At 33.4% G+C, this 27,271-nt stretch overlaps 1 protein-coding gene and 1 long non-coding RNA gene across 2 annotated transcripts in view; one reads left to right on the top strand and one right to left on the bottom strand.

Moving 5' to 3' along the window:
• CSMD3 (CUB and Sushi multiple domains 3) overlaps positions 1-27,271 on the top strand; it is a 596,977-nt gene that overhangs the window by 439,319 nt on the left and 130,387 nt on the right. Inside the window, exon 32 of the mRNA XM_085053430.1 lies at positions 17,954-18,070. Coding sequence (XP_084909556.1) covers positions 17,954-18,070 — 117 coding nt within the window. The remainder of the gene's footprint in view (positions 1-17,953; positions 18,071-27,271) is intronic.
• On the bottom strand, positions 13,825-25,679 carry LOC146442347 (uncharacterized). Its single transcript, XR_014850235.1, has 3 exons — positions 25,437-25,679; positions 23,189-23,283; positions 13,825-13,859 (listed from the first exon to the last, which is right to left on the bottom strand). It is a non-coding gene; the product is annotated as an uncharacterized LOC146442347 (long non-coding RNA).

Here is a 27,271-nt window from a genome sequence, read left to right as displayed (position 1 = left end):
TATTATGCTTTCTAAATCTTTGCATTTTTAATATAAATGTAGAATCCAGGTTCTTTTAAATTGTTTTGAGCCATACTTAACCATATAGATTGATAGGGAGAGTCAGGCATATTATAGAGAAATATTGCAATGGAGTATTTTCATTTTGCACATATTTTGAGCTAAGTAGATCAAAGGAAAGGAAGGGAGAACCTTCAGCATTCCAGGTGGCTCACTCAGCTCAAGGGACAGGCTTTACAGGAGATAAAATTGGTCTTTTAAAGAATCACAGAATATGCTGAGATGGATGGGATCCACAAGGATCATTGAGTCCAACTCCTGGCCCTGCACAGCCCCATCCCCAACAGTCACACCATGTGCCCAAGAGCATTGTCCAAAAGGTTCTTGAGATTTGTCAGGCCTGGTGCTGTAAGCACTGCCCTGGGGAGCTGTTCCAGTGCCCAACCACACTCTGGGTGAAGAACTTTTTCTAGTATCTAAGTTAATCCTCCCCTGACACAACTTCAGGTCATTCCCTCCAGTCCTGTCACTGGTAACCAGAGAGAAAAAAAATTAGTGTCTGCCCCTCCTCTTCCCCTTGAGAGGAAGTTGTGGACTGCAATGAGGTCTCCCCTCAGTCTCCTCCAGGCTGGACAGACCAAGTAACCTCAGCCACTCCTCATATGGCTTCCCCTCAAGGCCCTTCAGCATCTTCATTGTTAAAAGCTGCAATTCTACCTTCATTCCCTAATATGTATTTTGACCTGCTATTATGTGCATTAGGCATGACTTGCACTTGGTTGAAATAATTTTTTTAAATTACCTTAAACCTCTTTAATAAGTGTGGGAAGTGAACCAAATCATTGGCTTCATTCTTTTATGAACAGATGCAAAGATTATCCAGGCTAATATGCTAAGCTATTTGGTATTTCACTTTGGATTTTAAGAACAGGATGTAATTAACATATGCAGATGCATTATTGGTATGACAGAGACCATGATTAATGATTCTCATAGCTTCACCAACTACAGGTAATTTTAAACTTTTGGTAGCAAACAACAATTGTTAACAGAACAGCCAAAAACCCTGTAATGGGAAATAATATTTCTGACTGAATGTAAAAACCTTGTTCCTACCAGAAGGTTTTATTTTAAAAATCATTTATTGATCATGGAAACATTTTTCTACACTTCATTACAGTATGTTGTTGAATTCTTGGAAATATTTGAATCTAGGCTTCAAAAGAACTCCATCTGTAAGATATATTTAACAATATCCAATGTTGTCATAACTGCCTATGACAATATGCCTCTGCCTGTGATTTATTTACTTTTTTATTTGGTAGCAAAACCAATTCAGAATATTCTTTCATTTTGTTTCAATCTGTATTAACTTATTATGGCTATCTGAGGTAGCCCAGATCAAGTTTATACCTGAAAACTTTTAGTGTAGAAGACTTCACAGGAAAGTGTAATCTCACTGCTCAAATTACTATTGTTTTGTAATATAGTAAATGCTGACAACTTTTTCATCAATCATTCAATATTGATTACCTAATCAGAGGCTTTATAAGTCACATTTTTATGCACTTTTTAAATAGCGACCATATGAAGGGCTGCTATTTAGACCTATTTCAAAGTTTCAGTGAGGAATGAGTTGGGCAACTGCAGAAGCCAGAGTATTCCTCCAGCTTATGAAGCTGAATGTTACTGTTAATGAGATGCTCTGTGTCTCTGTGTTTTATAGCTCCAAAGTGATGTTCAGTTTAAACACTTAAGCAGAATGCTTTACTTAAAATTGTCATATGCTGACTACTTACAAAATATTTCTCCCTTTCTATTTGCCCAGATGTAGAATCATAGACAATGACCTGACTACTTAGAAGTAGAAATGAAATCAATTAGGATTTTGTTTTGAATATAAAAAAGCTATTTAAATTCTAAATACTCTGAAAAGGTAGTTCTTAATAGACAGACCTGAAAAGTTGATTGAAGGTCTTTTGAAAAAATTATAAAGGGTTTTATTTTATTGTGATTGAAACATCTTCTGTATACTTAATTTTTGTTCCCAAGCTTACACTGCCCATTTTTCACAAATTTATGTCCATTGCTTTACCGTTCCAAGCTTTCCTTCCATTTAGTCAGTGGAGAGAGACAAGCTTCTTAAAAGGTCACCAAAGGGGATTCAAAGAGCTTGTTGAGAAGGTATATTTTTCCATTTGCATCTGGACTGCATTAACAGGATTTAATCTGCTTGCATGCTCAGAAGGATATGACTTAAAGCAGCAACATAGGAAATACTAGACCTGGTGAAATATCTGAACATACTGTGTAGAAACAGTACTGTTTGAGCTGAAAGCCTACAATAAACCCTTCTTTGGAGGGATCTATGTGTTAAAATTTAGCATTTAGATTTCTGAGTAAAGTAAAAAGGTAGGTGTCTAAGAGTGAGTGTACCTTAAGCCGTAAACCTCACACTACAAGCCTTTTTCTGTATGAACATACTCCTTATTCCTCCTCCATGGAAAGGAGACCATTATGCACCAAGAACTATAAAGGCAAAAAGCCAGAATGAGAAAATTTAGCTTCCACATAGTGGATTTTGCAGTAGTTGACTAGAGATTTAGTTACTAGTATACACTTCTGGGAGATAGGAGTCTCATTTTTCCAAAGACATGTGACTGACTTTTTACTATAAAATCTACACATAGTTTTGTGAATAGGAAACAAAATTAAGATATTTCTTTATGGCTATGCAGACAGCTGGTATTTTGCTGAAAACCCTATATTTTATTTTAAATGTGATTGAGTTAAATCTCAGCTTTCCTTAAAGATGTTTTCTTCATATCAGAAAAAGTTTGAAAATTTTACTGGAATGAAATGTTAATAATTCTAGAAAGACCAGAAAACAAAAATAAATACAGATACATGCTTATATCCACAGCTAGCATTATTCTGAGTGTCTGACCTTTTGCATATACATTTGGAATTCATAATATGATGTTACAAAGCCCATTGAATAATAAATGTTGAGTGTAATTAGTCCAGGCTTTCATTTAAGGAGTAATAATGTCATATAATGTAAATAAAGTATTAGAAATTAAGAAAGTTGTTAATTAAAATGATCTTATTAAAATCAGCTGCCAGAGAATCCTAATTCCCAATGAATTTAAGGGATTAGTTACGTAGAGTGCATCATAAAAATAGGCACTTCATGTTCTGTTGAACTAAATTTGCAGTCAAATTTTAGGAATAGAGCTTAATGAAGGAAATAAAAATGAGGAGAAATAGTTTAAGCTGTAAAAAATCAATGCTTTTTTCAGCTTTAATTTTTTATTTTCTTTACTATAAAAATTATTTGAAATCAAGCTTATCTATTCCAGCTATAATTTTAAATAGGTTTGCTTACATGCAACTGTTAGTTTGTAAAAACATCATGAATTAGGAGGGAAAATGTAACAGGCAGCTTTAATATTTTTGAAAATAACATGCAAATGATAAAATGTGTAAATTAGCTGACAGAGTTTCTGATTTATTTGGCAATAAAAGTATACAAAAACTACCAATGGAAATACAGAATAAAGTATGTGATCTTTTTTCTACTTCAGAATATTAAAAACTGACACTTTGTTGTTTGCTTTGAATATGTAAATTCTCTAGTAGGAGATTGAAAAAACATTAGGTTAAAAAAAAAATCTTTCATCATGTATTTTGAGGTGGAGAGAAAAATAATTTTTAGCAGTAGTTTACATAAATATATGCTTGTTTCTGTATTTAGTGTTAGCACCATAGGTGCCTATTTTTCTTTGAAGGTTTTTTCGAACAGACAAGGTGACTCCAGGGGATTCTGTTCTTAGAAGGAAAAAAATATCCCTACCATTTATTCACACAGAGGAGCAAATATTTATTTTGCAAAGTCTGCAAGACACTGAATTAGGAGAATGTAGTATCAATAGAATCATGGTAAATCAATTAATTAAAAACTAGAATTAAAGAAACTGATCCAGCCATTTGCACTGGCTATAACTGACAAATATGCATATTTCTAACTTGACCTCAGGCAGCAGTCATAAGGTCCTCACTCTTGTCTGATAAGACCCCAATAATCAACTGGAAGAAGATTTATTAGGTGAGATATGCTGGTGGTTACATCCCTAAGACTCATATTTCATTCTTTGCACAAGTTTTGTCATCTCCACATTGTCTATCACAGTGGACACTGGGGGATGGAGGCTTCTGGGCAATAGAAAAACTTGCAATTAACAGATTGCATTGTTTTAAAATTGGGTTCAATTTTCTTTTCCTTCTTGACTGGGCTACATATAGCATTTAGACAACATGCTATAGGAATGGTGAGCAAGGACATTGTCCATGTTAAAGAGAGCTGCCTCTTTTAGATCCCATGTTTCTTGACATTTAAGTTAGAAGCTGCTTGTGTTACAGCCTTTTGTGATGTTACACACTTTAGAAGGAGCAGTATCTTCCACAAACCTACTCCTAGTTTTGAGGTATTCACTGGAACCTTTTCATGATGTATTTCTCTTTTATACTGTAAGGAGTGGTTGTGTATTAAGAAGTTAATATCAAGTATCACAGCACCATGCAATATACATTTGTGTATTCCATCTATTGCAGAAATTGTTTTGCTGCTATGAATTTGAGAGGTTGCAGTTCCTTTCCTGTTGTTCTACACATCTTATATATTTCTATTGTTTTGCTAATCGGTTACTGACTTAGTTGGTAGTTTAAAGTTTTACTTAGGTAGCATACTTAGGAAATGCACTGCTTTTTGTGGGGGAATTTTTAATAAAAGATATTTTCGGACAATAAACTATTTACAGTTGAGAGCAAATATAAGTAATGGAAGTCCAGAGAACATTAATTAAAGTGATACTTTAATTATTTCCAGTTCAAATAGTGATGATTCAGTTAGCATCTTTTATTTCAGCATAAGATAAAAGTATGAAATGAATAGAGAAACAGCTACCCTAAAGCAGAACAGATTTTCTCAATGGGAGTAAATGTGACAGTAAGATGCGAAAGTGTATCTGAATTGTCTATAATGCATCCAAATTGGACACCCTGAGAGGAAGAGAAGAGGAAATTTTTTTTTAATTTTAATTTGTACTGGGAATAATTTCAAACTAAGGAACCTCATTTAAATAGATTTGGAGACAACAGCAAAAAAGGTAAGTGTTTACTGATGACTTGGAATCACATAAAAACACCATTTTAGAGTATTATCAATCAGAATCAAAATCTAAACAGATCACCAAAAGAGGTGATGAAACAATACAATTGTGGAATCTAACAGAAGTTTAGATATGTATTTCAGGGGAAAAAAATCATGTTCAAAAGAAGGTAGTACAAAGTGTGGCCAACAGGATTTTGAGAAAAAGCTTTGCAACATAATTTAACCAGTAATACAATTTTGCAAAGATTAGAAAAATGGGGAACTTACTGATGTGTCAACAGCAGGTCAAGGCGAAAAATGCATTCAAGGACAATGTTATTGAAGAAGGGAAAAAACAAAAAAATAACTTATATGTTACATTTTATTTCTTATATTACCTTACTTAGGTAATCAGAGATGTAGTACATTAGAACCATTCCTTTGGCTTGAAGGAACTGAGTCAAAATAAAGAAAATTAATAAACAGAACCATAGCATGTTGCTAGGATAAGGCAGTGTAGTTTTGAAAGAGATAGCTATGGAGTGTTTGAAGTACAAATGTTGACCTTGAGGTTAAGTTAGCCTTTCTATTGAAGTTGTGGGAAGCGATAAACCTGTCAAAATTCTACCATGATGAGCAGTTGGCCAGTTAGAAAATTTCCACAGTTAGGAAATGATAGAGATTATTAAAAAAAAAAAAAAAATGAAAAGTAGAGCTAGGAGATATATTGTTCAACATGCTGAAGAAAAATCAATATAACTTTTGAAGAAGAATGTGCATCTTTTTGAGAAGTCTTAGAGCTCCACAGGCATATGAATGAAATTAAATACAGTTGATACCATATCACTGAACTTTTAAAGATGTTTGGCAGTGTTCCATGAAAAAAGATGATCTTTTAAGGGAAAAGCAATACAATTCATTAGGATAATATTTGATTACAAGGTAAGAATTGAAAGTTGTTGATGTGATGTCCAGTTTTATGTCATCTAGAAAAAAAAATCAATAAAGCAAGGCTGCCACAAAGATCTCATACATATTTGTCTTATGAATTGTGCTGTCCAAAACAACTTCACATAAAATTGAGATGACAAAGTTCACATTATCACAAGGTTATATGGTATAATTGTATCAAAAGTCAAATGCAGAGAGTAAAATGTACATCAGTTTCACTTCTGTTAAGTGCATCTGAAATGCTCGTAGAAGAAATAACCCTAAGTAAGGGCATGCAATGATAATTAGATTTCGGTTGTGAAGTATCACAGAATCACAGAATAGGTAATGTTGGAGTGGACCACAGTGTGTCATCTGGTCCAACCTCCCTGCTCGAGCAGGTTTATCCCAGAGCACATTGCACAGGATTGTGTCCAGATGGTTGTGGAATATCTCCAATGAGGGAGACTCCACACCCTCTCTGGGCAATCAGTTCCAGTCCATGGTCACTGCACAATAAGGAAGTTCTTCCTCGTGTTCAGGTGGAACTTTCTGTGCACCATTTCCAGCCTGTTACCTCTTGTCCTATCACTTGATGCCACCAAGAAGAGCCTGGATCCATCCTCTGACACCTCCCTTCAGATACTGATCAGACATTGGTGAGGCCTCCCCTCTCAGTTGTCTCTTCTCAGGGTGAATAAGCCCAGTTCTCACAGCCTGTCTTTGTAAGGGAGATGCTTCAGTCCAAGATAAATTACCTTGAAATCATTATGACTAGTCCTTTGCAGATTATCAAAATTATATTGAAGGATTTTTTTTTTCCTCACAGAGCACCCTAGCTCATGAGATACATTCTGATGAGGAAGTGTTAATGATAGAACAAATAAATATAACATGAAAGTCATATTTGCTTCTTGCCTTCAGATATAGGAGAGTCTATTTCTCAGTGCTCATAGTTCAAGGAAAAATAAAACTGGAGTTTTTAGATATAGTCCTTGTTACGAGGAAATAAAGCAGACTTAAATTTCTGAAAAATGTAATTAAAAATCTATCTTTCTAATACTGAGAAGTAGATCTGTACAATATGCCATCTTCAACTTGGTGATTTGGAATGTAGTAAATAAGATTCTCCAGGTTGCTGATCCCTAGAGAATCCCAGCAACACTTTAGAGTTTTCCAGACACAAAAGTTTAATGGGTATTTATCTTTCTTTGTCTTTTGTGTGTTCTAAATATGAATTCTGTAGTATTTTATTTTATATTTTCAATTGGTATTTGTGCTCATAATTGTTCATTGACCAGTTATTTTTGACTATTGCTCCATTTTACAGTTCTTTCTGACCGTGATTTTCTTTCCTGTGATTCAGGAATCCCTGTTCCTAACTTTCTTAATTAGTTATTTTTATTTAGTTCTAATCAGACTGTGTTTTTAATTATGGAAAGTGCATTTTTTCAGTCTGGTTTTTTATCTTTTTTTTTAGCTTCCTTTAGTCTGAGTTTGAAAAGTGGGGATTTTCATCTTTTTTTAATTAATTTAAAAGTTGCTGCAAACCTAAACAGCAATGATGGAAAAGAAAGCTGAGATTGGGTGGATTACAATGACCTCAGTGATCTGTCAGATCTCAAATTTTAAATTACAATCATTAACTGTTCCTGCAGTTTCCTTTCAAACTGCTGATGCACACATACTCAAAATACTGAAAATTACTTGGAAAAAAAGTGATCATCACTTGGAAACCTAAAGCTTCATTCTAGTATTGTAATAATATTTGCAGATGATTCAAGAAAAAGCTTATGCTTTGTACAAGCTGTGATTCACTGCTAGCGCTTAAAAACTCATGTGGGTAAAAGAACATTCTAGAGACATACAAATAGGCAGCATACAATGACATCAAGGGGTTCCAAATGGGCAATACACTCATTACAGCCTCCCCAGCCCTAAAATATAGTGAAAGTCCTATTACCAAAATACGTTTCAGGAGCTGATATCACTTATGAGCTCTACAGTAATAAGTAGATTCCTTGTTTTGTGAGGTTTGAAATAAACTCATAAAGTTACTAAGAAAGCTCATAGTTTTAATTTTCATCCTCACATTTTTTAGGTTTCTTCTTCTGCTTAGAAGCCATCATCATGCCATCACATAAGAGGAATGATTCTTAAACCAAATAAGTAATGAAATTTAATTTAGGTATGAAGAGTGCACAGATGAATAAATAAATAAGTAGGCGATAGGCCTCAAAAAAAAAAATCTCACTGACAGGGATGATTATTTGTTGTGATGAGATCTGTAAATCCTTACACATTTTTGATTCATGCTTTCTGATGCATCAATGTCTAAATTCTGCTATTGTAGCTAAAATGTGTTAAGCTTTGTTAATCTCTGATTTGCTTTTACTTCTACACATCTGTCACATAATGCTCTTTTCCTCTTCTATCTAAATATACTTGGAAGACTCTGAAACGGTCTTCCCCAGAAGACTGCCAATTTTCTTTTCTCTTCTTTTTTTATTCATTTAGTATGTTGGCAGTCAAATTGTTTTAAAATGATTGTTCATTTTCACTCAGAAGTTCCTTAAATACAATTTAAAGTCTTTGCTGCAGACAGTTGACTTGAAAAGCATTTTTAAACTTTTATTTAGTCCCTTTTTTCAGCTGTGGAAACTCTAACACTGGTGTGCTCTTTAAAAGGAATGAAGCTGTGCTGAGGCACAGGCTGACTGCAGAGACCTATTCCACCTCCATTTATTACGAGCAGAGAGTTTCACTGCAAGGACCTTTATTCTAGTACAAAAGATGTTACACAACATTTTCTCCTTTTTGATGGCTCCATTCTCAGAGCCTGCTACTTTAACTCCATTTTATTGGCAGAAGGAAAAGAAAACATTACTTAAATGAAAGAACACAACCTTATTAGGTGGGTGTTTCTGCAGTGAAAGACTCCTGGAAAGATATCACACAGAGTTCTGATGATTTTATCAACTGGAGCCAGAGATCTCTGGTGCAGTGAGAAACATGAGGAGATACCTCACCATCCTCCAGCTTGCCTGGGAACACCAAGACAGGGAGAACTCAGATCCCAAACCTCATTCTAGAGGCAAGCAATATGAGAAGGCTTCATCAGCTGCACACAATTCTGTCAAAAGTTCAAAAGTTAAGTGTTAATGTATTAAACATCACTTAACAGTCTAGAAGACTCTAACACTCTGGAAATTAAATTAGTCCACTGCTATCTGTTGAAAGAAAGTTGTCTTTCAGAAAGCTATTTCTTGCACTATTAGCAGAAAAATGAGGAATTAAGAATAATAATTGTCTGCAATTTAGCTATTTTAGATTCAAAATTAGCTAATCGGTCTGTTAAAAAAAGATTTAAAAATTCACATATTTTAAGACTAATTTCAGTCTGGTTATTTTTTAGTTTTATTTACTAATTATTAATATATTCAATATATTTATTTGGTATCTGATTAGACTATGAAATATTTTGATATCTACATGCCACAGGCTTTGATGATAAATAATTCACGATGTGTATCTCTACCCTGACATTTAAAAATGGAATCATTATATAGTATTAGATTTTGGGTTATAAAATTTGAAATCTGACTCTTCAAATTTCCTTTAACATTTTCTCTAGAGCTTTGACAATTTAAATAGGAGCATAGGATTTTGCTTTTATGCTTGTTCACTTTACTGCCCATCTAAAATCTACATGAATTAACTCAGGACAGAAACAGAAATGTGTCTAATTTTCAGCTAATTGAATTTGTTCAGAAAAATATAGGAAAATAAATAAGGCAGAAATAATTTTGCAAATTTATAATATTTTGGATATTTGAATAACAGTCAATATTATGCAAGACAAATCAGATGTGAACCCATTCTACAGCAGAAAAAATGTAGAATTTTGACCTGCTACATCTCAGTTTCTATTAAAAAATTATTTCACACTTTTCTTACACTTGACAGTAATGAGTAAATTTAGTAAACTAATCAAAAGCAACACATGATTTCAGCACTTGAGAAAACTATATTGAACTTTTGAAAACTCTGTGCACCATACGTACTTAAGGAAAAAATGAATGTGATGGAGACCTAATAATCATTAATCATTAAACTGGGAGCAATCATTGTTCCTAAAGTTAGTTATTTTCCCCTGAATATGTGTATCTCATTCTCAGATGTATAAAATCTGTTTTTCATACTTTCAGAAAAACATCTAGTCTTGTTTAAAATCTTTCAAAAAACAGAAACTGGATACACAAAGTTATTTGGATTTGGCTTTGGTGGTTTTAAAGGTAAAAGTTGATGAGCTGTTAAATTTATATGGAAATAATTTGATAGCGTGTTTCATTTCATTTTATGTATTTATATAAACTTTATGCATTAAATAACATCAAAAACACTCCTAAATTTTCTTCTGCATCTCTTTGTTAAAAAGAAAAATGTATTTTCCTCTTGAAATATACTTCTTGAAATGTATCTAATTACATTTCTCTGCTAATTATCTGCTATACAGATTCTGATATCCTTGACTTTTTCCTTACAAGACATATTTTATTGATGATACATCTTCTGGAAAACAGCCAAAATATTGACAATATACTTATAATTCAAGTTTATGATAGGTTTAGGTTCTTTTTTTTTTTCCTTCCTTTTTTTTTTTCTCTTTTTTTTTCAATCATTGCCTTTAGGCTTTTAGGTGTTCTCCCATTTTGTACTTCTCTATTCATAATAGTTTTTTTCTCTGTGAGTTCCTCTTCTAGAAAATATAATAATAATAATGCATCAGATTATAGCAGTTCAGTTTGTGAGTTAAGCACTGCCAGCATCAAGAAAATTGAATGAACCCTTTTGTCATCTAACAGTCAATTAATATGGATAGATACATAACCAGTTATAATTAATACTGTCCCTTGTCTACTTGGATATCATTAACCCATTATGATAAATATTTATGTCTCTTGTCCTTTCTGGAATCACTCAATAATTCAGTAACTTCCCAAAAGTAGTTCTGAGAATATCTAAAATTAATTTATTATACTCTAATTGCTGGCAATTATTTCTTTTGTTTGTTTGTTTGACTTTTTTTAATGGCAAAAACTTGATGTGATGTTATCACTGAGACTTTACTGCTCTTAAATGGAGCAGAAATGTTACCTTCTATGTCTACATTAAATTCCATCTTAGAGGTATCTTTCTCTACAGCAACGTAACTCAAAATCTATGTTTGATCTCTTAAGTTTTTCTGCAACAGTTGCTACTTGCTTTTGATCTTGCATTTCTACATCTGGTAATATTTTTTTAAAGTTGCTCCTTTGAATTTCTCTTTGGGGTGTTTGTTTTGTGGGTTTTGGGGTCTTTTTTTTGCTATTGTTTTATTTTGAGGGGCTGGTTTGTTTGTTTTTAGATAATGCCATCATTTCCCCAGTTTCTGTTAATGATTCAGGACCTGCTTTAGTAAATCTCTGAATTCCTGAGGGGATTTTTCCAACTTCAGCTAGCCTCTGTTTTAACTAGCCATAGTCATACACTTTTACATTATTCTTATTTTTTACATGAATTTCAATTTCACAGTTAAACTGTGTTGTGAAGACTGAAGAGATTACTGTATGGAAATCTTCTATATTCTTCATTGTATTTTTTTCTTTCATACTGCTTTCCAGACTTATGATGGCTCTGTATTTTTGGTGTCTTTTTATTTCTAATGTATTTTTGCTTTTCCAAGTAGCAACTAAAATATACATTTCAATATCAGATTGTCTTTTACATATTAATTGTATTGTCAAAGCATCTTTAGGTGCTTCATCACCTTCACATTTGCAGACTGATATCCACAATAAATTTAATATACCTTTAATCTGGAACTTTAGAATAAATGTCTACCATTTTTATATGTTACAATGTCCTTTGCATGACTTTAAAAATGATTTTATATCTAGGAGGTGATATATCATTCACTGTATTTGTTATCTTTTTATCTGTAACCACTACAAGAAATCATTTTAACTGAAAATCTCATAATTGGACTACAAAGGATTAATAGAATGATATTGTATTACATGAGATTGGGAAAAAAAGCGTCCAGTGATTTCGTATATGTGGAAGTTTGGGCTGATACAGAGTTTATTTTCTTCACAGTAGCTAGTAGGGCCTGTTGGGGATTTTTGCTGGTTTTCATAATACCAGAGGGTTTTCATTGCTGCTGAGCAGTGCTTGCACAGAGTCAAGGCTTTTTCAGGTCCTCACACCATCCCACCAGTGAACCAGCTGGGGTGGCACAGGAAGCTGGGAGGTAACACAGCTGGGACAGCTGATCCCAAGTGACCAGAGGGACATTCCATACCTTACAGCATCATGTTCAGCAATAATATAGGGGAAAGCTGTCCTGGAGCCACTGACCAGTAACTGGCAAGGTATGGGTAGCTTGATGGTGAACAAGTGTTTTCATTTGCATTACTTTTCTTTCTTGGGTTATATTTCTCTCTCTTTGTTATTTTCCTTTTCTTTACTATTTCCACTTTCACCCTTTCAGTTATCTCCATCCCCCACAGGGGGGGATGAGCAAGCAGGACTGTGTGGTATTTAGTTTCCAGCTGGGGTTAAAGCACAATAATAGATTACATTTTATAAGCATAAATCATGTCACTAAGTAATTATTTTTCTAAACCTACTCATTGAGATGAATTGAATACTGGGTATCCTAGACTGGATTTTGAAACAGTGACCCATTAACATCAGTATCCCGTTACCAGTTCTTCAAGGCATGTTTTTCCTCCTTTTTCAGACTGCATGCACAGTTCTTAATTTTTATTGTATTTGTAGCTGTGTAATCAAATTTATCTGCATGACATAAAGCCATATTGTGCCATTCATTTTTAAGCAGTATTCCCTATTTATTCCATTGAGGACTGCTGCTTAAAAATGGATGGTGCAATATGGCACTTAAATCTGCAAATACAGTTAAATTATATTAGATCTTAGCTGTAGGAGCTAGAAAGTAGGTGATCTGAAAGCAGCAGTAGGAATTAAAAACTTCAAACTGCATAAAAAATATTTGATAGTGAAAATATTAATTTCTTTAAAAGGTTAAGGGATTTGAAATTGATTCTCATCCTTATGTAGTTTATTCTTCACTTTTGTTTTACTAAACTTTCACCTTGTGCATTCTTTTTTTTTGTTAAACTGCAAAGGCCTGATGAAAAACATATGAACAATAAGCACATGACTGGGGCTTTTAACCCTGTATTGTTTTGCTGGAGACACAGAAAATTTTACTTATTAGTGGTAGTTAGACATAGATTACAAGAATCTGTTGTTCTGCAGGGTGGTTTTCCCTCTGTGGTTTTCAACTACATTTCTTCTACAAGTACTGGATGCCGAAATTTGAGAAAAGGTGTCACTCTGATGGTGATACATTTTATATTGTAATCTCTATTTACCATTACATTGCCCTAATGAGGTAGAATGTAGTTCTTTGACAAAGGTACATGATTACTAATGACCAAGGTGGGTAATCTTCCAGTTAAAATGCTTGCCAATTTACATGCAGGATGGTTGATACTTTGTTGTTTTTGTCATAGGGCTTTCTCCAGGGCAACAGAGGATGCTATTTTACAAGGCAAGATACCATTAAAGTTCAGCACACTTAGGAGCTTTTTGACATTAATGCTAAAAATGTTTCAGGGAAATTGTGAGCAATGAATCAACACATTGATCCTTATCACATTCTTAGCATAGTCAAATCCCTTGCTCTCCTACTAGTGCTCCATTGCTGACCCTGGAAAGCAGAACAAGGACACCATACTGCATAACATTTCTGTGAATAAACTGGAATGAGCTAGAGCATAAATAAATACATAAGGGGATACAGTATTTCAATAGTCTAGGCAAACATTATTAAAAGATAATGAAATACTATTGAAGAATTACATTAGAAAATGTCAGTTGCCTCCTGAAGTTTTTTTGGTTTTTTTTTCCTGTATAGTTGGTTTGTTGGTTTATTTTATTCTCCAGGATGTTTTACATTCCCAGGGGAATGGTTCTCAGCATTTATTGCCTTTTTTTGTTTGTTTTAACAATTTATTCCTGTGGGTGTGATGGGTTTGCTAACTTTTTATTATAGGTAGACTTTCTAGTGCAGAGCATAATACTTAGACAACTTGATTTTCACAACTTATAAGTCTTTGTATTCATAAGGAAACCAAATAAATCCTTGAGCTATAAAACTGAAAAAAAGGCAGTGAAACCTACTTAGCTGCATTAAGCATAAGTGAAAGTCAATGCCTAGCATGGTAGTGGTAGATCTTTTACATCCATCGAAACAACTTGACACTAGATGTTTTCTGGTGGCAAAAATGTATTATATGTTTGCATCAAGTTAATGTTTTCAATTCCCTGTAGCTATGGTTTCATGTCCATCTTTGATTTCTGAGCATTAATGTTTAGTGATGGTCAGGGTAGAATCTCCTCTTCTTGAAACTTTTTGGCATTTTAATTTAAATATTTCCCAAAATGCAAGGAAGTAAATATAGTCAGTGAACTCTATGAGTTCACTAAAATATGAAGCAAACTTCTTCCTCTTCCCTGATGCATTCAGAAGTGTTTTGGAGGATCGTCTGGCTGCTGTAAATGTTAAATTATTTACTACCTAATGATTTATGAAATTAAACATTTTCTCAGCTTGCAAAAGTCAGCTGGGTGCTTACATCTTGAGCCAACTTCCCTTCATACTAGTTGTTTTTGAGACCCTGGAATGTGAATTCTTGTGAAGATAAAGAGTCATTACAGAAGCAGTTGAAAAATAAGGGGGACACAGTAAGGGAAAAGGTCAACTCAGAAAGGGCACAGTGAAACAGTGCAGAAGGAAAAGGCCAAGGAGAGAAATTCAAGGAAAGAAATACTCAACACAGGTATTTTGTTCTTGCTGCAATCAAGTGTTGCATATGTTAGAGTGACAAATAGTTCATGTTTAACTCCAGTCTATACTGCACACATTGTAGCAAAGGCTGCTGACAACTCCTGCTGAAAGACTTTGCACCTAGAAGATTCCTGCTGGAAATCCTGCTTCAGATGTGCACTGTGTCTCTTCTCCTCTAATGTGAACATATATACGCCCACTATAAATCCAGTGCAGATGTATGTTGCTTTTATGGAATTCAGTGTGTGGGAAAAATGCTTAGATGTTTCAGACAATGTGTCATATAAATACTTTCATTACCAACTGTAAAACAAAATGGTGTTATCTTCACCTTTAGAGACTTGGAAGTTATTTTATCCACACTTCAGTATTAATTAGAAAGGTGCGAGATTTCTTTTTTTTTTTTTTTTTTTGCCAAGATTGTTGGGTTTATTCACTTTTAGAGATCTATATGCATTTGTCAATTAACTTATTTTGTGACTTTTTTAGTACTGGTTGTCATAATACTACCTTTGAAGTAACATGATATATTTGGTCCAGTTATATATAGGTAAATATATTTTGCTCTGGTTTAAACATACTAGTGTAAGAACCCTTTTTTACAATTAGGATAATGCCTTTACTAGTTGCATAACCGGTAAGAATAAAAAAACATTATGGTATTAAAATATCTTTATTTTACTTTATAAGTAAAGGTCCACTATATTCTGAGGACTATAGTTAGCTTCTAATTTTATTTTAAGTATTGGTTTTGTGTACTAAGATTTCAACTTTCATTAAGGGTGAAATTCTATTCCTCTTTGTGTCAATGGCATTGACTTTAGTGGAACTGTAGTTTTACCCTAAATTTGCACATTATTTAAATCTGCTGATTAGGAAGGTATAATAATGATAGGAGTGCTAGATTGGGAAAGTGGTATTGGTCTTTGTTGCCTAATTATTCAACTCGCAAACAGTAATGAGGAAAATGGAGTTAGGGATAAGTTTTTTTTTGTGCTCTTATTTCTCTTATTTTAATGCTTTTGTTGCTTATATTCTTCCATATTCCCTTCTGTTTCATCCAAAATCTGAAATATAAAATCTTAAGTACTTACAAGCTGGTAAGCAGATCTGTTTTTATCACTAATATTTGCCACATTCAAATAGTGACAATTTTTTACTTTGTGTTGTTCCAATAACTCAAGGCAAATAAGTCTCTGGAAATGAAGCTCAGCCAAGACACTTACTACTTCTTGGAAAAAGTCCAATAGTTCTATTATCCAAATATGTTTTCACAAGAAAGCATGAATTTGTAGTGTTTCCCATGGTGGTGGATTGAGGGAAGACACAGAGATTATTCTTTTAGCCATGGAGAACAATATTCTGTGTACATGTGGTGGGCAGTGCTAATCCTGTGTCGCAGGGTATGCCCCTCCGCTGGACTTAGCATCACCAAAACCCCATCCTGATCTGCGTCCCGATGGATTTGCTTAGCTCTGATATCTGTGCCACATCTGCCACATGCATACATGTGCACAAGCAAAAGTCAGGACCCTTCTGTTGACATATTTCAAATACCATGGCTTTCACACCAGCCCATTAAATCATCTCCAAATTGTGTATGCAAACTGGAGCAATAGGTGCCATCTGCTCCTGTTTCAGGTAAACAGTCTGTCAAACTCTGAAGTTACACCATACTGAAAGGACTCATGCTAATGCAAATTGCAGGAACCTGTTCTCAAAGTGACGGGGCCTTAACTTGGTACATTTTAAAGATGTGTTCTTTGCATAGTATACTCCACCAAACATTTTGTGTGAATTATGGTTGTCTTAAAGTACGTGATTTTTAGCTACACTAATAAATATCTTGTATTTAGTATAATAAGTAGTGAGATAAAGTCCTCTGGAATAATAGTAAGAAAATAGTCTTTTTCTTATTTAATATAATTCATGACATATTGATTTTTTGAGAGAATACCACCAAAAAACCCTGATTTATTTAGCAAATGCAGTTATAAATTTATGTCTCAACAGGAAATGAATCTGTTAAATGGACAGGTTAACACTAAATTCATTAAAAATGTTTTACAGTCCAAAACAAAAAAATATACTAAAGAGATGTCATAGTCTTGACAATAAATTAGGGTTAAATCTAAATTAAACCACTAAATTACTAAGTGTGTGTGAGAAGCATGCAGTAGACATAGCATTGAATAGCATTGACTAGCATTGAATAATGTTTTATATATATGTACCTGTACATCTGATGAACAAAAAAAAAAAAAAAAGAAGAAATAACAGTTTCTTGCTTGGCAGTTTTGAATAATGCCAAATACTAGGTTTTGTTGTAAACCTTAGAAACCTTGTTATTGTGGTAAAAAACATTTGTATCTATCTGCCATTTTATCAACTATTATAACTGTGGTAGCATAAACATATTTCTGTGATAAAGTGTGAACTCATAACTTTATATATATAAAGTTATAAATAATTTAGATATAAGTGGTACATCATGTTCAGTCACGAAATCCTGACTTTCTTATGTCAGTAGATGTAGACATTATTTTGCATTATGAGTCTATTGACATGAGTAAGAATTTACTGGTGTGCTGAAGGGCTGTATAATCTATGCTCTTACCATAGTATAAAGCACCTTATGAATGAATAATAGTTTTGTATGCTGCAAATAATAGCATAATATATATAAACCACATCATTATTTTTATTAAGATGGTTTATAAATTGTAAAGAAAAAAAAGTAATTGAACTGGAAAACTGCAGAGTGCCATCAATTCTCTTTTGATATATGAGAAAATTGCACATACTCAGTATGTCACAGGATGCACAAATTTAATCTAGTGTAGAAGTGTAATAAAATTTCCTGTAATAGCATATACCAACATACAACAAATCAATTTAAATGGATTTTTTATTATATTACATTTATTTTAAAACTGCTTATCTTCATTTTCCAGCACCCTGTGGAAGCCGATCAACAGGTTCTGAAGGGACTGTGTTATCACCAAACTACCCCAAGAATTACAGTGTTGGTCACAACTGTGTTTACTCTATCACTGTTCCTAAGGAATTTGGTAAGTAGATATGGTCTCATTCATATCCTTTTGTTGCTTGGATACTTTCAACAATTCTAGATTATTTGTATGGTTGCTCTTACATAGAACATGGTAATGTGTGAAAAAGCTGTTTTAAGCTGATAATTCTATTAACACTTTTATTATTTTATAGTGCATTATTTTCTCAAAACATGATTGCCATTATCTTTTGAAATTAGTGTTCGGTATTTTTGTCTCACTGTAAGAACTAACGTGTAACTGAGAACTTGGTCAGCTTGATGCTGACCAAACATATTGGTGGTACCACTTCAGGTTTCTTTTCACCCAAGGCCATGTGGTTATGCTTTAGAAAGTGAAGCATAGCTCCACTAAGTCCATGTAAGAAGGGGAAGCAATGCTTATCCTAAATATTTGGTACTGTTGCTCCTGTAACACTTGGCTTCTCTGTGTCATGAGGCAAATAAAATAATAGTTTTTATTAAGAAATTAAATTAGAGCAGCATGTGTCTGCTTGCTTTTTGTAGATTCCCTGAACCTCCATTAAAACTTCACTCCCATACTAACGTTTTTTTATATTGTCTAGGTGAATATTTTAATGGTGTCTTCTTCTGTCCCACATAAAGACGGGGCTTTTACAGAACTGTTTTATTTCTCTGAATTTATGAAATATCTTATTTCACTTCATTATTAAACAATGTCTGTGATAACAGCTGATAGTTTGTTGTTCACTTTGACTTTTTGGTAAACAGTATGCCACATATTGAGTATCATTTATGCTTCTAATATCCATGCTCTAGATTTATGCTTGGATAAGCAGGACTTCATTCTGACCCACAGCTCACATTTCAGTTTGTCAAATAATGGATGCCTGGGGATGGGAACGGGTATTTATTAACCTTCCTTCGTGTTGATTCTGCAAACATTTTAGCCAAATTAAAGTCAGTGCTTCTGCTGCTGTGTGTCCTTCATGATACCTGAACTACCTTAATATATAATTAGTTTGTTCTCATGTATAATGTAGAGGTGCATAGACTACCACAAAATAAATAGGTTTTTATATTGTCTCCCAAATCCTGCAAATCTCTCCTTATTCCTCAAATATTAAGAAAAAAATGAAACAAATTTACAGAATTCTTGATTTATTTCTAGCTGTTACTAGCACATGCTTTTGTTATAGCCAATTATTTTTAGATAAACTGTAAGGTTTATATCCTCCCATTTTCATCAAACCTGATACTCCTCAGTTTATGAAATAGATATCAACATGTAAAGACTTAAAATTTCTACAGTAAAGGATTCAAAATGTTAATGTTTTGTATTTCATATTTTTGTCATTCTGAAATGAAATGCGATTCTTTGATTTCCAGAAATAAAGCCAGATTTCCCAAAACAACACATGGAAATGGGGAAAAATCCTACTGCTCTGCATAGTTATTTGGAATAATTTGAGAAATACTCATTTTCTTACACACTAAGCATGATAGTAACAGTCTTAAGGAATTCTATTTGACCATTTCACAGTTATTAGAAAAAATATTCTAATTAAAAAAAAAAGTTTAGATACACTTAACCTTAGCATACAAGGATTCAGTGACATATTGTGGAATATGAATATGATAGAATATCTAAAATTTTTGCCTGCCCTGCCTTGGGGTAGACCTTTACTGTTTTTCTTGTATTTAAATAGTGTATTTTGACAATCAGTTCACGTGCCTGTAGAATATATAATGGGAGTACTGGACACATTTTTTTGCATGCAGAAAACAAAGGTCCCTGTGTGTTGAAAGAGAAAAAACATACCTGGTAGTAACCACTCAAAATGAGGATAATATGACACATTGAAACAACTGCCAAAACAAATATTTCCATTTTAGCTGCTTTTTTCCAATGATACGCCAACAGTAAGAGGAAGCAGAATTCCTTGCATCCAAAAGCTCAGATTTTAAAATCTGAATCTTTCTCTGAATTGTACATTGGTGTACAATTTTTTTGTAAATTATTAATATAGATCTTTTTCCTGACCTGTGCTCTTTCTCTATCGTTACTAAAATTATTCCAGTAAAAACCATTAAGAAAGGCAAAGTGATTTTGACAGTTGATTTCAGTGAAGTTTTTTACATTCAATGTAATTATTTATCTTGGTCTGGAATTTTATAATATGCGTAAGGAATGTGTTTTATAGAATAGCTTTTACCTCTCACTTATTAAAATATATTTAAGTACAGTTGCAGAGAAGGATAGGGATAAAATTGCACTGCCTATGTTTTTCAGATCAATTTTAGGAAATAAGATCTTTGTTCCTGTAAGTTTGTTGTTTTGTGTCCTGATGGAAGACATTGCATTAAGAAAAGACTCTTCACTTGCAATGTTTGATATGTCGGGACCACTCACTGACAAAATAGTCACAAAAAAAAGCTGGCCTTTGTGGAAAAAGACACCAGATTTCATCTTCAATGCACTTGCTGGTATACATAACATCATGTAGATTTGACAGAGATTAGTCACAAAAACCAAGAGTCAAAATAACCTTTTTGAGAATGAAGGGCTACTCAGCAAAGCTGCTGACATAAGATAATTTAAGGTAATTTTCCTAAAGAAAACAGCAACAAATCTGTAATCTTGTCTATGGCTCCAACTTGCAATGTGAAGTACAACAATCACATATTTGCTGAATGGAAACTCTTCAAGAATTGTTTTAGCATCCAATAGAGTATATGAAATCTTGAAACAAAGAACAGTTAGGAAAAAATGTGAAAACCTGGTCAATATAGAAAAAACCCACAAACAATGTAATAGCATATTCACTGTGTAGAAGGGAACTCATTGACCTGGGTTAGTTTTTGATGGACTGAGAAGAAAACCTATTTCTTCTGCAGCTTCTCTTGTTCTCAAGTCAAAAATTCTGTGGAAAAGTCATTTCAATGTGGACGTTTTCTCAGTGTTTCATTATTCTGTCGTGCAGAATCACAGCTGCAATATTTCATACCATGACAGGTTTAAGCTACAAGATAAATGATTCACAAAAGCACACAGTGTGCCACAGGCAAAATCTTTTGTAAACATGGAAGACTCAGCTTCTTTGACACTCTCCCACTGATATTTTAAAGTGGTGTAATGACTGTTAATTGTTCAACCCTGAAATACAACTTTGGTTACAGTTAAAATGCAATGTTTGAGATTTTTTTTTCCCCTGATGGATATGACCTAATTTGTATGCTCTGCTCTATATAATGGTGTCATCTATACCTCTTTTAAAATTAGAATTTTTAACAGTAAAATAAATTTTATATCAGCTGGTCTCAGCAAATGCCTTTCCTTTTTGTTAGAGCAAAAAGATACATTGAACATACACAGTAAAGTATGGCAGTGTGGCTTTGAGCTATGCTATCAGAAAATAAGTATATATTCTCAGTTGCATTCAAAAATTACGAAATTGAAATTGGAACCATATTTTCCTACCAAGAAGCTAAAAAATTAATTGGGAAAATGTCTACTTTCTGTGGAAAAATATGCTTTATCTCTGCAGGGAAATATAATACTAAAAAAAAATGAAATAATTTTATTGATAAGAATAACATTTTGGGACAAGATTTCTTAGAATTTTGGCAATGAAGGTAGATTCAGGTTGCTTACTGTAAACAGGGAAATTAAATTCCACTATTCTCTTCAGTTCCTGAATAACTGGTTTATATTCACAGATACATTTCTATCACACACACTTATGCCATTTTCAGCTTTTGCTCATGTCTTTTCTTGAATTTCTAGGAGATAGACCTGAGTTATTGTATATTACCAACATAGAGAAGAAATAGAAAAAAACTGCTGAACTTTGGGATTATTGTTATTATTAATAATAATAATAATATCCTTGAAAGAATAATTTTTTGCCAATACGGGAAGGTAAACCTACAGATTTTATTCTGCCAGTGAAGATACACATTGAGCAAACAGTGGTGTCAACATGTGTTTTCTGTTAGACAGCTCACTGCATTTAGAATTGTTAGACAGCTTAACAGTCGTGTCACAGTAAAGTTATTTCAGTACTGTTTGATTTGATTTCAAATTCAGTTTACATTTGGAAAGAAAAAGATAGGCAAGGACAGATCATAAGTAGCAGAATGTGCCAAATGACAACCTCGCTTCAGGAGGGAATGAGAACCAAATGGTATTTATGGTAATACTTAGCTGCATTACAGTAAAACTTTTGCTTTAATAACTTGAATCCATCATCACTGCTGTGTACATCTTAATATAATTTGAGAAATGTGGCAGACACATATGGACTGACATTTTTAAAATGTGGAGGATTTAACTCTCTGTCTTAAGTTAAAATGGATAGAAATGTCTGGCTGAATAGCTAGTGTCAATATTTTTAAACATAAACTAAACAATTATTGAATTAAGCAATATTTTGCCAAAGGGAAGATAGAAGTGAAAGAGTATGAACTAAAATATCAAAATGCCACCATAGGCAGTAATCTGATTTTGCTCCTACCCTCTTTTTATACAAAGTGAGTGAGTCTGCACTGTTCAATGATTACTTGTCAACAAGATGGAGCGAAACCACAAAGACTGCTCCAAATACTTGTGTCCAGCTGTATAAAGGTTCAAGACACTAATTTCAGAAGAAAGAAACAGTAATCAAGCTTGTACACCGTATTTTATAAAAAGTCAGCTCACCATTCCTTCTTAAAAAGAGAATGACTTCAAATCAAAATGACTTCCAAGAAAACTGACCATTTATTTTTTTCCATCTTTAAAATTTTTTTATGTTACCGTAAAACTATTTTTAATAAAAAATCTTCTATATCCTTTGTATTTGTTCACAAAACTTTTGCATAAAAACATGTAAACTGACTCTATCACAGATCAATTAATATGAACATTAAAAATATTTTAAAAACATGTATCACTTAATCCAGACACTTAATGAAATACAATTTAGTTGAGCATGAAAACTAGTTAGATTGAGTATGGTAATTAATTTTTCTGGTTTGTTTTCTCAGTTTTGTAAAAAGTATAGAGTAGACATCATGAAATACTGAGAACGTACATACAAATATTTATTGTTAACAATAGGAAGAAGTACCTGCTATATAAGTAATACCAGTGGAAGACAGAAAAATCACACCTCACCCTTTATTGTTGGCATTCTTTTAACTTGCCATGTTGTCACTTCCCTTAACACCATTCTGTTACTGTAATATTTTCAAAGGATCTTGTAATAGTATCTGAAAACATTAGAATAATTCTTGGTAAATTTTTCAAACTGAACTTCAAGAGCTCAGCATTAAAATGTTTATGGCAGTCCTTTTCTTCAATTCTCTCCAGTCAGCTAACTAAGCTTCATTTAAAAGCAGGAGTTTCATCTATGATAAACTTTAGAAACTCTGGCCAGAACTGAGACATCATTGTGCAAAGGATATCAGGCAGGCACATAAGTACTTGTCATCCCAGAGATAAAAATATTAATAAAGGTAATATTTATATGTAATATTTAATTACAAATGCAGAAGTATTTTTTAAATTATGTATTATCAGTTTGGAAATACTCACAATATTGGTGCAAATGCTGCTTTATGTTAATTTAGCTCATTGCCAGAATATTGTTTTTGATTTGCAAATTCTCCGAGCAGAATTAACATGGTAGGTATATGTCTTTTCATTTGACTCTTTTTTAAGTTTAATTTTGAGAATTAATGAAGAGCACCGAAGAGGGTTAAGAATGGAGTCAGGTTGCTTAGAGCCAGAAAAACATGGAGGTTGTGTGCATCGTGCTTGAAACAAATTAATGTACTCTTGTACCACAATAGAAATTTAATATTCTCAATGTTCGCTCAATGTACATTGAATGACTGAATATGAATTTATTTTCCACTGTTATTTTGAATAAATATGAGAAATGAACAATTTTTTCTGAAACTTATAATGCATAAAATTAACCATACGAAGGCATGGTTCATTTAATCCTTAAAGTAAGAAGATTGTATAGCTATATAGTGAATACAATTAAAATGGGTAGAATCTGGCTCATTGTATTCTGTGCAATTTAGCAAGGAAAGAATGTACAGGTGTTCAGCCAGAAACAAAAAGCTTAGAAGTCTATGTCCTATATATTAAATGGAGGTGAAAATCTTAATTAAAAAAAAAAAAATCTTCTATAAATGTAAGTTCTGGACTTTTGGAGTCAGATACAGTGACAGGACTTGTGTTTTAATCTGTATAATCAAAGTGGGGATGGTCTACACCCATGAATGTACCCTATCTTGAAGTGCTGCTCTTAAACACTGCAGATTTACATGCATATAAATTTTAGGCTTGCATGCACAGTAAATAGGTGTGTATACATGTAATTGAATCCTATGCTGGAATACATTTCCTCTTGTTTTAGTTATGCACTGCATTAAATAGATACCTTATCTAAACCATTCAGATCCTTCCTCTAATCGACAGAGATATATATCCCCAGTACATGATTCATCCCATCTAAAACATCTATCTGCAATTATTGGAAGAAGATAATTTCTTCTTAATGTAAAAGGAACAGCACAGCCTTTTTTCATCACATTTGTTCCTGCAGCTACCATGGGTTAAATGAATTAGAGAACATTACTGCATATGTGATCTACATCCACCCTGCAATCACATTGCACACACAACTTCCTGACTTTATCTTAAGCGTATGTGCTAAAGCTGGCAATTTCAGATATGTTTCAGTGAGCAACTGTTCAGTGGCTTGAGACTGGATGATTCAAGTTCAAGCTATTAGTGATTCTTCACCTTCAAATGTTTTAAACCTAACACTGGAGGCGAACAAAATGTGTGTCTTATTATTAAGTGTATATTTGACAATATTATCACTACTTCTTTAAGTGCTGTTGGACACATACTTAAGAAGAGTTTCAGGGTGATGGACTGCTTTAAGTTATTCTACAGGAACAGAAAGACATGGCCTACAGCCTGCCTTCAGAATGAGTACCTAATGGATTTATGTTCCCAGCTGAAAAAGGGAAATAAAAGGCAGGATTGGTTATATGCTGGAAATAATTTTTGGTGTGGTTTTGGGGGGAGTTTAGTGAGTAAGTATTCTCTTCTCCAGAATATACAATGTACGTGCCTAAAAGTATTATTTAAAATATAAATATTTTCAGAATTTGGTATAAAAATAGTTATAGTGCAAGAATTTAAGTTATATATAAAAATGATTAAGTTATTTACTCAATTATGTAAGAATTTATTCCTTTGAAGAATATTTTGCTTCTTTTAAAGAGCTTGTGCCATATATTTTTATCTTTCATTGTATTTCAAACACAGAGCAATAATACTAACTACTTTTATTTAAATGTGAATAGGCCAGTAAAAAAGTATTGTATATCAAATATACCTAGTAGGTAGTGAATATGCTTTTTATCAGAATTTCAAGTAGACATGGATTACTGTGCTACAGACTTTCCATAGAATAGCTGAAGCTTGCAGTCTAAGATTTTTTGAAGAACAGAGGTGAGCATTAGTTGAATAACTATTAACTTGTGGTTTGCTTTTCTAATTCAAGGACAAGTTTATGTCATTCAGATGCTAACGATATAGATTAAAGAAGTACCAGAAGGTCATTTCACATCGCTTTCCACTTAACTGTGAATCTCCTAGGTTCTGAGAGGAAGGACTAGCAGGTTTTATGTACCCAAACTCACAGCTGGGGAGTATTTCATTCATTGGTTCAGTGCCTGACATGCTTGCCAAGTGAGCAGATGCTAATAAAAAAGTCACCATAGGGTGACATTTAAAGGACCTCAAACTATTCAATGTATTTTGGAAATGAAATTTAAAGAACTTGGTTGCTTCATATGATTTGAAGTCACTTTTTCAGTGCTGTTTTTAGATTTTTTCAATAAAAATGATTAGTTTTGGCTCCAGTATTAATGATGTGTTTGAATATAATAATGACCAATTTAATACAGACTAATAAATAGCTTAAGCTATTGAGTTAGACTATAAAAACATTGCACTAGTAAAGCTGTGTTTTTAATTGCCTAAATTCAAAGTCAAATGATAAGACCACATCTGTGGTCTTCAAAAAAATTCCTAGTTCCCCAATAAGTAAAGTAATTTGACTGTAATGTGATTGAATTGATGAAAGATTTTTAAAGATTTTTTTTCTTTTTTCTTTTTTTTTTTTTATTTTCTAAGCAGTGTGAATCCAGCTGCTCCAAATATTTAATTCTCAAACCTTTTTCACAGAAAAAGCTGTCATTAAAATATGCTGAAATTAGTCTGGGTTTCTGTTTATTCCAAATATCAGAAGATAAACTACATTACAATCATCACTTAAAAGCTTTCCAATACACGTTACTGTCCCAAGGAGGAGACTGAATGGTGGCATATTTTCTGAGCAATTCTGTTTTCTGTTAGGTTTACTTCTTAGGACAAGATTGCAGTACTTTGGCAGGACAATAGCAAAATCTTGCATCTCCATTTATTAAGTCCTTTTATTGCAAAGTTATATTAATAATGAAGGTGTCATTTATACACTCAATCTCTGTATGAGTGAAAAAACTGCTTTCTGTCTTCACACCTGGCCGGTTGCAGGGACCAGCCCTTCCTTTCTCTTGGGGTTTGTGGTTTTGTGGTTTTAGTGGTTTAGTGGTATTTGCTATTTTTTCTCCCGCTCCACTGCATTTTCCTATTTTGTAGCTCCAAAATCAATAGGAAAATCATCCTAACAGAACAACTGCAGAAATGCCTACTCCCTGATACACAAGTTTCACTTGTTGGAAGTAAGAGACAGTGAGATCTGGACATGGAATCTGTGAGAAGACATTGCCAAGTTTCCATCCTGAAATATTCTGATATATTTCAGGGAAGGAGCTCATTAGGATCAGACCAGGATCAAGGAACTGCAAAAAATTCTTTAACAGAACATCTTCTGCTTGTAAAAGGGTTCACTGTTAGGACCCATGTCGCAGTGCGGCTCTGCCGAGCTCCATGTGGCTTTTCCTTTGTTCCCCTGCTCTGTATGTTATTGGCTGTTTTGAAATATGCATCCTGCCTTATCAGAAGTCTATTGGTGTGTTCCCCTGCCTTTCTTCCCCTCAGACCTTCTGTTTCTGGGCTCTCAGACCCCTCGCCCTTTCCCCGCTTTCCTCCATCTTTCTCCTTCCCTGCAACCCCCCCGAAGACCCCAAATAAGCCCCGTGGGAGAACAGAAACAGTCTCCAGTGT

Source organism: Lichenostomus cassidix, chromosome 2, assembly GCF_008360975.1.
Source record: "Lichenostomus cassidix isolate B80296 chromosome 2, HeHo_3.0, whole genome shotgun sequence".
In the NCBI taxonomy this organism is placed as follows: domain Eukaryota; kingdom Metazoa; phylum Chordata; class Aves; order Passeriformes; family Meliphagidae; genus Lichenostomus; species Lichenostomus cassidix.
Note: the sequence above shows the minus strand (reverse complement) of the source record. Positions and strands in the feature narration are given on the sequence as shown.